General features: G+C 44.1%; 1 protein-coding gene across 1 annotated transcript; it reads left to right on the top strand.

Annotated features, from left to right (window-relative positions):
• Window positions 1-2988: 2988 nt before the first annotated feature.
• On the top strand, window positions 2989-4482 carry LOC106651867 (mannose-1-phosphate guanyltransferase beta). The gene has a single exon (XM_014370556.2). It carries the CDS (start codon window positions 3178-3180, stop codon window positions 4408-4410), a length of 1233 nt encoding a protein of 410 aa, XP_014226042.1. The 5' UTR covers window positions 2989-3177; the 3' UTR covers window positions 4411-4482.
• Window positions 4483-14443: the final 9961 nt, after the last annotated feature.

Raw genomic sequence — 14443 nt, 5'->3', positions numbered from 1 at the left:
TACGTGCAGGCGCGCGTTAAAGGCCACGTCGAGTGTAAATTATACCGAGCTAGCACTACTACGCGGGTTAAGGTCTCGTGTATGCCAAAAAACTTTTGCGCTGGTAGCAGTTGGAGTCGGCAGCGATGGCGAGCAATGACGAAACCAGTGTGACCGAAAGAGGCAGAGGTAGAGGAAAAAGAGAAAGAAAAAACTGTTCGGTCACCTGCGCGTGAGTTTTACTTTTATGCCGTGCAGCATCGTATACACTCACTTACTCGTTCGCTCGCTCGCACGCAATCACATTTCCCGTGGTTATTTTGCGAAAAAAAAAAAAGAAAAAGAAAAAAGCGTTCATTTATTACCGAGCGGGGCTGTATAGAGAACGACAACGATGCCGCGAAAAAAGAGGAAAAAAAAAGGAACGGAATCACGAAGCAGTCGATTTTTCAGCGAGCGACTGTGCCCGCGGGAAAACGAGCGCACACACACACACACACACACACCCAGACTCGTGCTTTACAATATCTCGTGGGCAAGATATATTGAAGTATACATGTACCTAAATACCTATATACGCATAGGGCGGCGTTGCCGGGCCGTGCTTTTGATACGAAAAGTCATCAGGCGCTGCGCCACTGCTATGCACACGCACGAGTCGAGCTGCACACGAGCGCGGCCCAGACTGCAGTATCTGAAGGCGTCGCCTCGCTCTAAAATGACAGGCTCGCTTTTTTTATCTCCCCGCATCGCTTCAGCAGCAGCGGCAGCGGCACGCCTCGTATACTGCATACTGCATAAAACGTACAGTGCCCCGTGCTGCACTGCACTGCTGCTGCATGATGCAGCTCTAGCCAAACGCCAAACAAAGTGTTTTTTTTAGCCGTTTTAATTGGCGCCGGGCACGAAAGAAGCTTTAAACTGAAAAAAAGAACGAAGAAAAAAAAACGAAGTAACAAAAAAAAAAAAAAAAATGGGGAGCAAGACCGAGCGAGAGATTTGATACCATAGCGGATGGACTCTTGGCTCTCTCTCTCTCTCTCTCTCGCTCTCTGTCTTTAGCATTCGCTCGCTGTGTGTGTCCCAATTAGCAGGCAGAGCTCGATAATAAAAGTTTCGAGGAACGGAAAAACGGTTTCCTTGACGCCGCGTGCGTACCCGAGCCGATCGTCGTCGTCGACGGCGATGATGACGACAATGCCCCCCTCGAGACAATGTGAGTCTGTCTGTGTGAGAGCAGCAGCTCGATGAGATGTATTTTTTTTTAATTCATTTGCTTATTCTCGCAAATACATGCTCAGCTATAGTGCATGCAGCGCATTATTTATACGTATGCGGCCTAATTAACAGGAAGCTCGAAATACTTTCGCGGCAGCTCCGAAAAATGTCTGCTCGTTCGGCCACCTCGTGCATGTACAATAATATACGTATAATGCAGCCGCGTCTACGTGTACTTTTGCCGTCGCTATTGTGCGCTATTGCAAATGCACACGTACGTAGGTACGTTAACGCACATGCCCGTGTGCACACATGCACGTCAATTTTCACGTTGATTCAGCCATCCTGGCGCTTTCGTTTCCAAAAGCTGCTGACGCACGTTCGGTCGTCGCTTTTACGCGCCCGGCTACGTAGCTCGTCAATGCGAATATATATAACATTTATATACAGCACACCAGGCGCGGCTGCTGCCAAATACACTTTTGTTCGTGCTTTTTTGAATTACAAAACATCTGTACGTGTGTGTATGTACATAACATGCTAGCGTACGATCGATAAGCCGGAAACGGTGATTAGGAGCAAACGAGCGCGCCGATGACTCGGAGAGCCGAGTAAACGAACGCTTCAGCCGTGCATATTAGCGGGCAGTCTCGACGAATCAACGAATAATCTCCTTCTCATCTTCCATCAAAAAATACTCCCGGACGCTCTTGATAATAACTTGAAAGTTCGAGTTCGACTTTGGAGAGAGAGTAACCGAATACCGGAGACCAATAACCTGTTATATCCGTCTTTGACTATTTTTTTTTTCTTTTCATTTCCAGTTAGTTTGTAGTGAACAAATGCCTCGGCGCCTCGGATAGGCAATATGCCATGCGTTTCCCATGGGCAAAGTATGTGTATTGTATGTAGTTACAGGTGAGACTCGTAAATTTTTACGAAGAAAATAAAAATCTCCGGGCTGCCTTGACACGAGCCTATAATTCGTCATGTTCCTCGCAATATACATTATACATGCGCCATATACCCAATGTACATACATAAGCTTTTAAAATGTACGTATATTATAAGTGAGAGACATCGGGACTGCGCTCGATTTTCGATCGATACGATGTTTAATGCCAGCCTGTCTCTGTATATCTATATACGCGTGTGCATTTAATGTGCCCAGCTGCCAGATGAGTCGAACGAGGAAAAAAAAAGGCTAACGCTCGCTTAGTCGTCGCATGGCCTTTTTCGAAGCGAGTCGAGAAATAGAGAGAGAGGAAATGATTCAACTTCCATATCTGCATTTCTAATCGATTAGCACAACGAGTTCTATGTGTAATTTCTCATTGCTGCTCTGCAATCGTATTTTCCTTCGTGTTTGTATCACCGAAACTCGGAGCCGCGTGCGGAATATTTTATACCCGTTTTAGTTCATTCGAGATCTAAGAAGTGCGACTCGTTATTTATGTTTGCCCAGCTATCAGCTAGAATTCAAACGTTTGTGCTAGTATATTAACGTTTGCAGAATTAAATTCTGTTTTATCACTTCGAGAGAGGCCACACCGCGAGAGACACGTGGCAAATGCAGATATTCATTGCAGTTCTATACCAGCATATACTACATACACGCACTGTAGGAGTCAATTGCAAAACATACTCGATTTGAATTCGCGCGCAAGTTTTGCGCGCAAATACTCGCATCGCAAATCACACCGCTATGACGGTCGCAGTACGCCGCGGCAAACGCCGAATAGGATTGAAGAAAGCGCCAAAGCGTCAAGCAGACGTCTCAAATAATCGCGTTCGTGTATGTAACAACGCGAGCCGCACAGCACGGCATTTTTATATGTAGCAAGCACGTTATCGCTGACAATACATAAAAAAAGTGTATGTTACGTGTATTAACCTGCTGCGATCTAATTGAATGAGGTGCGAGGTAGTTTATCGAGTGACGTGTACATGTGTTTATTGCAATAACAGAGAACAATAATAATGGTGCTCGAGCAGTCAAGCGAACATCCGAGCGAGAAGTGCAATTGGCAGAAGGAAACAAAGGCCCGGCCGATCGCTAACCAACAAAGCATCTCGGGCGAGGATATCCACGTCAGCGACGACGTTATGCAGCAGCGAAGCAACAACGGCATGAGAGCCCTGATCCTCGTCGGGGGCTACGGTACCCGGCTGAGGCCGCTGACCCTTAGCCGGCCCAAGCCGCTCGTCGAATTCGCCAACAAACCCATGCTGTTTCATCAGATCGAGGCCCTCGTCAAGATCAACGTCAGACAGGTCATACTAGCTGTTTCTTACAGGGCCGAGACGATGGAGCAAGAGCTCAAGGAAAAAGCTGACAAGCTGGGAGTCGAGCTGATATTCTCGCACGAAAGTACACCCCTGGGGACTGCCGGGCCATTGGCGCTTGCAAAAGATATTCTTGTCAGTACCAGCGATCAGCCCTTTTTTGTGCTGAATTCTGACATCATTTGTGATTATCCATTCAAAGAGCTCTTGGAGTTTCACAAAAATCATGGCAAGGAAGGCACGATTGTTGTTACCAAAGTAGAAGAACCTTCCAAGTATGGCGTTGTTAGTTATAAGGAAAATGGTGAAATCAAAGAGTTTATTGAAAAACCTATTGAATTTGTATCTAATAAAATAAATGCTGGCATATATATTTTAAACACTAGTGTATTAAAGCGAATCGAACTTCGTCCAATGAGTATTGAAAAAGAAATTTTTCCACACATGGCCAAAGAAGGTGAGCTTTACGCAATGGAATTGCAAGGCTATTGGATGGATGTTGGACAACCAAAAGACTTTCTTACGGGCATGTGCATGTATTTAAACAATTTAAGACTGAAAAAACCAGAAAAATTATCTTCTCATGTCAATGTGGAAGGCAATGTTTTGATCGATCCAACGGCAAAGATTGGAAACAACTGCAGAATTGGACCAAATGTCACCATAGGACCTGGCGTAGTGATTCATGATGGATGCTGCATAAAGAGGACTACTATTTTGAAAAATGCAGTCATCAAGGAGCACTCTTGGCTAGATAAATGCATCATTGGCTGGAAGAGCATTGTTGGTCGTTGGGTGAGAATGGAAAATACTACTGTACTAGGTGAAGATGTTATTGTAAAAGATGAACTTTACATTAACGGAGGTCAGGTATTGCCTCACAAAAGTATAACGGATTCTGTGATAGAACCACAAATTATTATGTAAAAGAGATGCAATGAAATGTATTATTCATATTGTAATATTTTTGTAAACTAAGTATTGATACTTTTTCATATCTGTCAGTTTTTATTCAATTTTATTATATTATTGTTTCAAAAAATATTTTAGTTGATGAATTTATCAATAAACTAAACTAATTTTAAAACAAGTACATTTTTTCAATTTATGAACATTTCTTATCAAGCTCACGTTAATCACACTACAAAAAAACATCTTGCTTCGTTTTTGTACTTAAAAAGGCGAGGCAAGACAACGTTATATCTCGATCTCTAATAATTATCTCGAATCAGTACAATACCTGACACTTTTCCGTTCTTAAAAGATAGTAATTATTGTATATAGAGAAAAAAAACAGACGTGCCCGGAACAAAGCACGCAAATATGAGCGCCACCTTTTTTATAATAATCTGGAACTTTTAGTACGCAGTTCAGCATAGCTGAAAGATATTATTGTCTTATTTATGGACAAAATGCAACACTATTTATCAGTTGTATCTTAGAGCCGCAAAGTTTAGAAGAATATCACACACAGTGACGTGATACACCAAACTCAAATTTTCCTTTCATTCTTCGATAAAAGGTCTATGCTTCATACGAGTAAAAGCGCAAGTCTCTCCCGAGTATTATTAAATAGGAACGCTCTCAATGCCAGACACATTGTGTCCTGCATACATTCTGCATTATATGGGGTACTTTACACAGTGATTGACCGCTTCCAACTAGTACATGACCACTTTTAAATATGCAGTAATTACACTTTTTCCTTGTTATTATATTAATGGACATAAAAAATAATTAGATGCACGGTTCGCTAAAGAATTGAGTAACGCCCATACAAATGCATTTCTAATTGTTTGGTATAACGTATTCTATATATTCTCATACTCTCTATTTTTATTATTTTATATTATTATTTTTATGTTATACTATCTCGTTATTTTATTCATTTTTTATAATATTACTTTTTTTTTTTTATAAAAAAATGTTGGCTCGGTATGTGGGCTATTTTATACTATCCTCTGAATGGTCATCTCGGCTAGAGTGAGATTATAATTCAGAATTGAATAAAATAGTAGTTTTATTGGCTTCGAAAAATTATTTACAGCCACGCTCAATATTATAATTTGAGAATAAGAGATTGAAAAAAGGACACCTGCAGTCGAAATAGAAAATATCATTAAAATGCAAACGTGGGGGCGTCCGTCCGTTACTATTACTATTTTTTTAAAAAACGGTCATTTACTGGGTGCCGGTCAACCACTGGGCCAGTTACCCTACATTCACCCTTTTCTACTGCAGCTCGTTTTTTGTCCTTGTTTATACGCACACCCATATATATATGCGCGCGAGGCGATCGATCGTTCTACGGCTGCATATGGTTGTCCAATGGGATGTTGTATATAGCTATATCCTATAACCAGCAGTAGCGATACGTGACCCGCACGAAATACTCCCAATGGTTTTTTCCTTATTATTTTTTATTTTTTTGTTCCAGAGCGAGGCGCGTTACACAAATACAACCGCACACCCTGATTGCTCGTACATACATATAGCATCTATAGAATATCGGGTGCTCACTCGCGTATACACGATGCGCGCATTATACACCACCACAATCGCAGTTTCTATTACGTGAATATACGCGATGGATATACGCACATATATATTAATGTATCGGTGTGTAACAAAAAAGATGCTTTACGTATAGAGAGAATATCGGCGGATGTGGTACTATGGTGTAGTTACGCGGTTGCCTTTCTTTTTTTTTTCGTTCTCTCTCTTTTCCCTGTTGTGTGCCGAGAGCCGTTGCACAAGATCGAAGTTTGAGAATATATAGAGATGAGACGCGAAAGATTGATTAGTAAATGGAAAAAAGCCTAAAGCCCACGAGATCTGAATGTGTGTGTGTGGGCATGTTTAGAAGCATAGCTCGTTAGGTTCTTATACGTGAGCCGACGATCGAACCTATCGGTTTACGATGAGCTCGAGTTGGAGGTCGAGGCAGAGACACGTTTTCTACCTCGCTATTACAAAGTAGCAGCTTTCGCACACGTATTAAATGTTTTCGTGCACAAAATATCAGCACCTCGCTCGCTCACGCTTCGGAACGAAAGTGCAGACTGAGTATATAGCGAGCCGAAACTCACGGAACCGGGTTATTTAGTCATTGGACGAGGTAACCAACCGACGAAAACGACGTCGGCAGTCGCTCGAAAGAAAACCTGAAATTTAGCGTAAACACCGAAGAAAAAAATGGGGAAAGTCGCGCAAATGTACGCATATAATGAGTCGTCGCGCTCGCCGCATGCAATATAGACGAGTTTTCGAAGCCGAAGCGAAAGTTTTATTCGCACGTACATATACATAATCGTCTTCTTTTTTATACTTTTTTACCGTTTTTTTTTTCAAGTCGTCAAGTTTCGTTCTGTCGTTTATACCTTGTATAGCCTTCGAAGTGGCTGAATAATGCCTGGGCTTTGAGTCTTCTCCGCGAGAGAATCGGCAAACGTAATATCGCGCGTCAAGATCCAAATCACCCCTAGAGAGTGAGACAGAGAGAGAGAGAGAGAGAGAGCCGAGAGCCGCGAGAGGTGAACTGTGCACGAGGCGGCGAGAAAGGCCCTTATCACGCACACAGCCGCTGGTGGTGTCTGCCCGTCTTTCTCGCTCTCGCTCGCTAGTTCTCTGCAGTTGGAGCGATTATCATTGTCGTCGTCGGCAGGAGGGCGCCTCGCGTTATATATATAGGCGCACACGTACTGTACGGGATCGATCGGAGCCCATCGCGCTCACACACGTGCACACGGACGACCGACACACATATATAGGGAGAGACGCACACATACATTCATAGAGCAAAGCTCGTTTAGAGATTTCTCCCTCCCTGTTTGTGCTGTGCACACACATACACACGTACGTACGTATGTATAGGTTTGCGGACTTACAACATCCCCTCTGCACCTATACGTATGTATGTGTGTAGTGCTCGCATCATTGCTTGCGCAGGCACACGGACTAGGCGATTTATTCATTCAATACACACGCGCACAAGAAGAGAGCGAGCGAGCGAGAGAGAGCGGCGTATAGCACCCCGTTGCGCGCTCTATTGCCTTCGTTTCTTTTCACTCTTTCAACTCGGCCATAGCTCTCCGCAGGCCCTATACACTATACACTCTTATACATAAGCGCAATCCTCGATTTCGACGATGATTATGCTTTTACACCATTGCTCGGAGCAATTCGTCGCCGTCGTTTCATTCATTGCACTCGAGAGAGAAACAGTGGACGCGAGTCCTATACATATATATTGTATATAATAGTATATAGCAGCGTCAGCAGATCGTGAGAGACTTTTTTTCCAACCGAGACTTAAAAAAAAAAAAAAAAAAAATAATAATACTGTACATAAAGTGCTCGCCGTGTCGCGCTGTTATAGCTTCGTTATATTAAAAGTTGAGCTGTGATCGAAAATCGCGCACACCTATAGCCCAGGGCACCCGTGGCTCTCGCTAGAAAAGCTGCTTTAGCACGAGGCAAAAACGTCTCTCTTTCTATTTTTTAGATGCGCGTCATATGGCACGTAATACCGCAAGAGCAATTGATGATGAACGCGTACACGACTAAACATTTCGGAGCGCAATTGCATGTAAGCACGAGTTCGCTATTGAATCCACTGCAGCACAAGCATACATCGCGTTTGCCTTCGTATGTGTAGTTTTACGCGCATTCCTCGTGTAGTTTCGCATTGCATATATATGAGCTGTGGCCATGCCAACTATATTGGCACTCGTTCAAATATGCACATGTATAAGTGTAGCAGCTAAAGCTGAAACGATTGATCGCTTCGATTCTTATTATATGTTTGATTTATCGTGCAAATGCGACGTTTCATCGACACACGCGTGTATATGCTTGGTCAGTATCTGAGTATATGGCGTAGTTGGTCGACTGCGCATCGATGATAATTAAGCCGACTACACTCGCATACGCGTCAATTTTTGCTTCGCGACAAAAAAGCTCGCGACGAGCTGCTGCGCAATCGTCTTTGAGCTCGTGCTATATACCCGTGCACATATTTGTATGCACCTTACAGTGGCAGCAAAAAAAAAAAAAGAAAGAGAGAGAGAGAGAGCAAAAAAGGCAGTTAGAGCTGAAAGAGACGCAGAGAGGGAGAGGAGGAAAGAGTAAAAAGCAGCTCTCCTTATGATCTTCCGATCGAGGCTTATCCTACTTTTTTCGAGGCGCCAAAGCGGCACAAGGCTGTAAATCTGCTTGCCTGCCTACCATCACCACTGCGCATCAGAGTCGATCTGCGTGTCTCTCTGTAGTTAATTTTTTTATTCATTTATTTTGAGTAGTAAACCTGTGGAACTGTGAAATCAGACATACTACCAGAACCGTCGCTAAGCATTTGTATTTCAGTGGATACAAGCCCTCATCTTTATTTTGTCTGACTCTTTCATCCTCCATCTACCAAGTGATGATTAGGAGTTCAGGGCTAGTTATCAATCTTTATCCGTTAATAATTGGTCCTTTGCCCTTGATTCTCATAGTTCCATGACTATTAGACAGCAGGCAGAAACCCTAGAATACGCAAGGTCCAACCTCGTTACTTATGTATATTCCTCAGCATCAGGTCGAGAGTTTTCAAGTCAATAACCGTCTAGCTTTATATCAATTCAACGGCAACGTCAGAATTTGACATCAGAGCAACCCCTATAGTCTTACACTGAGCACATCTTAGTGCCATGAACGTTAACCAGCATGCTAGGTTGCTTCTTCTAACCTCAACTGTTTCCTAATAGTAGAAGTAAAAAAACTTTCTGCTGCCCAAACTAGGTACACACGGATCAAGTGCCCCACAACCAGGTCCTGGGTCCAGTGTTCTTGACGGCAACTGTCTACCATGCCACACGAGCGCTGCAAACAGAATAACGTATATCTAACAAGAGCCTTTTTCGGAACTGTTTGGTAATGCTCCGTTCGGTAACGCTTTCTCACTCACTTTTGTCAAGTGTTTGTTATATTTAAAGCGTAAATCTAATAAGTGTATACCTCGAAAGAAGGCTCATATAAAATTTCAGTCAACCAAGCATACTCTAATGCATTCTGTTTGCTTCCGGCTTTCGATGACAACGACTTCTGTCTTGTGGTCAGCCAGCTGTAGCCCATTTGTTTTCAGCCATCTCGGACCATTCTAATCGTTCGATTAGCTTTTAAGGTGGCATAATTTAAGTCTTTTGTCCTGACTACTTTTATTATATCGAAGTTGTAATGAATGTTTTTTGCGTCTCGGGAAAACTCTACTCTTATTACACTATCGTAAATGATGTTCCAGAAGGTCTAATCGGTCGGGCTTAAGATTCCTGTGGGACTCTCACAAACACGTTGTACTTTTTCGTACGTTTATTCGTGTGATATGTGGGTACTATCTTACTTCGCCTCTCGAGAGAAGCACCAATCTCAACGATTTTAACATTCGCAATCGTCCGGCTCTGGCGAAGCCATTTCTCTGACTCGATTCAAGGCACGGGCAAGGTAATTCGCAATCGGACGTGGCACTTGTAAAGTAGTAGTAATGATAATACTGAATCATCAAAATCGCACATATGACATTAGATATGGGAACTGAGTTAAGGTAGAGGAAAAATTATAACTGCGTACGACAAAGTTCAGGATGAATCATAAGAACGTTTTGAACAAGCTCCGAAACTCTGCTCTTCGAGTTTTTTCCACAAAAGTGCACAACATTCCTCAGCATAGCCTGCCTGAAACATGCAGTTCTTTCGTCGTCGTAGTCTACTTAAAACGTAGAATTTACGTACGCACACATGCACACATAGTCGAGCTGCAGCGGCGGTGGCAGCCGTTCCGTAACGAGATCTTCATAAATTGGATTCGTGCCTCGCACGTCTTCGTCTATTCTCGTGTGCTTTGGAAGCAGCCGCACGACATATATCTGCGTGCTCACAAGCATTATGCTCACGTGTGCGTGTGTGTGAGTGTGTGTGTGCTACCCGAGAAATGTTCGTTTAACCTGACGTTGACGGGCCGTGCGACTCTTTTTAAACGATTCGCATTTGCTCGGCTTGCCAAAAATTACACGAATACACAAGTTTGTGGAGCTCGAAGCGGACGCGAGGGCAAAAAATAAAAGGATGCGATTTGCTCTCGAGGCAAAAGGCCCCAACGACCTGCCTGTGTGTTAGTTTTCCGTAGCCAATCTATAATTGTCCTCGTCTGCTATATACGATGCAGCCAAACGATTCCGGAGCGATGCCGAAGCCTCGAATATTACACGATACGCGAATTGCGAGCGCAATTAATACCCACATAATAAGGAAAAAAACCCCAAAATGCAATCAGCCGCATAACAACAACTGTGCGGTATTCAATGTCCGAAATGGTCGTGCCGCCTCGTTAAAAAAGCACGGATGCGGTCGCTATTTACTTTTGCCTCTTTCTTCATCTTTTTAGTTTTTTTTGTTTTTTTTTATTTACTTTTGGCCTCAATCGGAAGGATAATGCTCACAACGAGCTGTGTGTGGGGGCAGCAGAAGCAGCTGAAAGAGCAGCGCCTATATGTATGTATAATGCACGGAGGAATTGATCAATTACGTGAGTCTAGACGTATATTGCAAACACACACACACATACACGAATGTACGTCTTTCCTTGACGCGGTCATGCACGAATCTAATCACCGCCGCCTGTGTGTATGTATTTTTATACATAAGCCAGTCCGAGTGAGAGATATAGAAAAAAAGCACAAAAATATATATATCGCTCGGGAAATTACTGTCGAGACTCGTCGTCTATACACAAACAGCACACACGAAGCAATACGATGAAAATCTATATTATACATAAAATGAAACTATATCAAGATTAATTGCATCGTAAAGTCGAGAGCGAGCGCAAGAGCTAGGCACAATATCACGCAGCGACGAAGACAGAAATAAGCCATGCGCTTACGGCCGCGCCGAGTATTGCGGAAAGAAGGAAAAAAAACTGCCTCATAGAAAATTGATATCGCTGTGCGACGATACAGCCACATAAAATTGACTCTTGCGCGCGTGTGACAAAATTTTCCACGGATTTCGTTGCAAATGCGACGAGATATATATAATCGCAGACTGCGGAGAATATTAGACTTAAGTTCGCTCCGTGTTTTTATGCTTTTTTTTTACAATGTTGTTATTTTTTCGCTTTCGTCAAAGCAAACGTCGGTAGGACGGTAGCAGCGAGAGCGACTATCTCGCGACTATCACGAGCTCTCTTCGGAGCATATGTATACACATATTTCGTGCCAAGTAACAACGCCACATGCTAACCCTTGATGGCAGCGCGTGTGTAGTGTGTACATAATAATCTCAGTTCTCAACTGTCACGGATGATGAAGAAAGCCCGCGTGCGCGCGGCTCAATAATAAAATACAATATCAGCGCAGTTTGTTGCCTACTTGCTGCTCGCGAGTGTGTCCCTCGTTTCTTCTAGTCAGTCTCATGCGCTCGCGTAATATGCAACATGCAGAGATAAGCTCGTTCTCTCTTTGCGTCTATATATGTACGTCGGATAATGTCTGAGTGTGTGTACGCGTGCACATACACGAGCACACGAGCTTTGGCACATATACAGCGAGAGATAGTTGCCTCGCCGCAAATCTATATTATATTATGCAGGCGCACATAGCGGCGGACACGGCTCGCTGCATAGCGGCCAGAGCCGAGAGAGAGAGAGAGAGTGGAGTCGCACGAATTAATTAATGCAGCGAGAGAGCCAATGCTATGCCACTGCTGCGGCATCCGACGTTATATGTATTTAGTATAACAGCCTCGAAACGGCAATAATTACATGGAAGATCGAGTAGACAATGCGTATGCGTGGCTGCCGCGGATTATTAGTTTTAGTGCGCGTCTATTGCGTATAGTCCTTATTATAACATCGCGTATAGGCCAAGTTTGTCTGCCTTTTTGCTAATCTTCACATTCGACCCGCGATACATAAGCTGGCAAAGTTATCTGGATGTCTCTCGGAAGCGAGTTGACTTTGACTCAAAGTTTAGGTCGCTCGTCACGCTTAATAATATAATAATGCCTCGCAGATGACAGGGAGCTTTTTTTCTTCTTTCTCTTTTTTTTTCAAAATTCACGCTGGAAAAGACACGGCTCGTAAAGCCGACTTTTCCCCAAGTACACGTCGGCTATATACTCTCGAGGTCTCTCGACTTTGTATGGCAAATTTCGATCTCCTCACGAATTCCTCACGTATCTTCCTTGCTCCTCGTTCGGCTCTCTCGCTCACACAATGATTATCGTTGTATCTGCTCACGGTATTCTCTATACATGGATCTATACTCGGCGCGGGCAGTAAAGGCCGAAGAAAGAGAGAAGAGAGAGAGAGAGAGAGAGAGATCCATTCGAATGTGCCGCGGAATCAGTATCGAGCGATAAATCCTGCATTCTATATAATACGCGCTCGGAGCTTCTCCACGCATACATATATATACAGAGTGCATGTATGTGTGTAGCGAAAAAAGTCGGCTTTGCTCTTCTCTCATCGAGCGCAGCCTCGATTCAGCTCGCTCCGCAGTCTTGGCCTCTTGTGTCTGTGTGCAGTATATAGTAACGACGACCAACACACATACACACACAAGCAAGTGTATAACGATCGACGCGTATACGTATACACATACACAGACATCCCTCTCCGCGGCGTACATACAATCCATAACTCACTCCCTACGAACTATAAATTTCGCAACTCGCTTGGCTAGCGATCGCAGGGCACAGGCATAGCACAGCACAGCGCACGGCCCACCAAAAAGTCCCTCATGGTGGGTATATATAGCACACATAAACGTCTCGTCTGCTGTACGTGTGCAGCTTTATATATACGCAAACGTATATCCTATACATAGGTAGGTAGGTAGGTTTCGCAGTGTCTCGGGGTCTACAAGGCATCAGAGCGCGACAACAAAAAGCTTGTATATAGGCCCCCATAGCCCTGCTCTGCTCCGAGGAGGAAGCGCACTACGGAGCATAACGCAGTCGCGTCGAGTCTGCTATATCCGACGAGAGGTGCACACAAACCTGCCAGCTACAAAAAGCAACCAAAGCACTATACTCGCTTGGTCTGCTGCTGCGGCTGCTGCTGCTGATGTTGTTATTATGCTTGTGTGTGTGTGCGAGCAAGCCTAGCCTGTATTGTATGTATAGGAAGGTACACGTAAGAAAAGGCTTTAAAGGAACAAGCGAGAGGAAGTCCGCGCTTGTCCGGTTTCAATGCTGAGCTGCTGGGCTTTCTACCGCCCACTTCCTCCCAGTCTCTGCATAGTGGAAGTAGTAGTAGTAGTAGTGCAACGTTATTATACGAGCGCGTATATATATACGTACTGAAATCAGAGCTAGTTGATCGCCAGGGCGAGCGACCGAGCGAGGATTAGCTCGCAATGCCATATAGCGGCTAGCCAACGGCGGCAGACGCGATGGAAGCGAGGAGAGAGAAAGCGAAATCGCTCGCAGGGCCATTTTTCAGCTCAGCCATGAGGTACGCTTTAGTATCGTCGACCGTATATACGCGGATTTTTCGCTGAGCTGCAGCTCCGCGTGCATACATATATAGCGCATGGCGTACAGCTACTGCGCATCGTTCATTATTCTCTCGGCTCCGAGCGTTAGTTCAATTTTTTACGAGGGCCGCGATTTTTCCCGAGGCAGCTCGGCAACAGCGACTCGAGCAACGCGCATTTCTCTCTCTCTCTCTCTCCCAACTGCAAATCGATCGACATCGTGGCTCCTATGCTTGGCCATTTGTACCAGCCAAACTAGAGGCTCTTCTCTCTTTCTCTCTCTCTCGCTCGTTGTACGTATGGATATGTACGCGTCGAGCAACGCGAGATTATAGGCTTTGTGTACGCGCGCCCGCGCGCCAATAATGATGATGAAAGCTGACGAGATTCATTAAAAATAAAGATCGTAGGTACGAAAAAAGAGAAATCCGCCCATGACGCGAATCG

Source organism: Trichogramma pretiosum, unplaced genomic scaffold, assembly GCF_000599845.2.
Source record: "Trichogramma pretiosum strain Unisexual culture from Peru unplaced genomic scaffold, Tpre_2.0 scaffold42, whole genome shotgun sequence".
Lineage (NCBI taxonomy): Eukaryota > Metazoa > Arthropoda > Insecta > Hymenoptera > Trichogrammatidae > Trichogramma > Trichogramma pretiosum.
The sequence above is the reverse complement of the archived record's forward strand: the minus strand, read 5'-3'. Positions and strand labels throughout refer to the sequence as shown.

What these genes read in the sequence shown, in the direction of transcription:
- LOC106651867 (XM_014370556.2), top strand. Translation starts at nt 3,178, where the DNA reads ATGGTGCTCGAGCAGTCAAGCGAACATCCGAGCGAGAAGTGCAATTGG.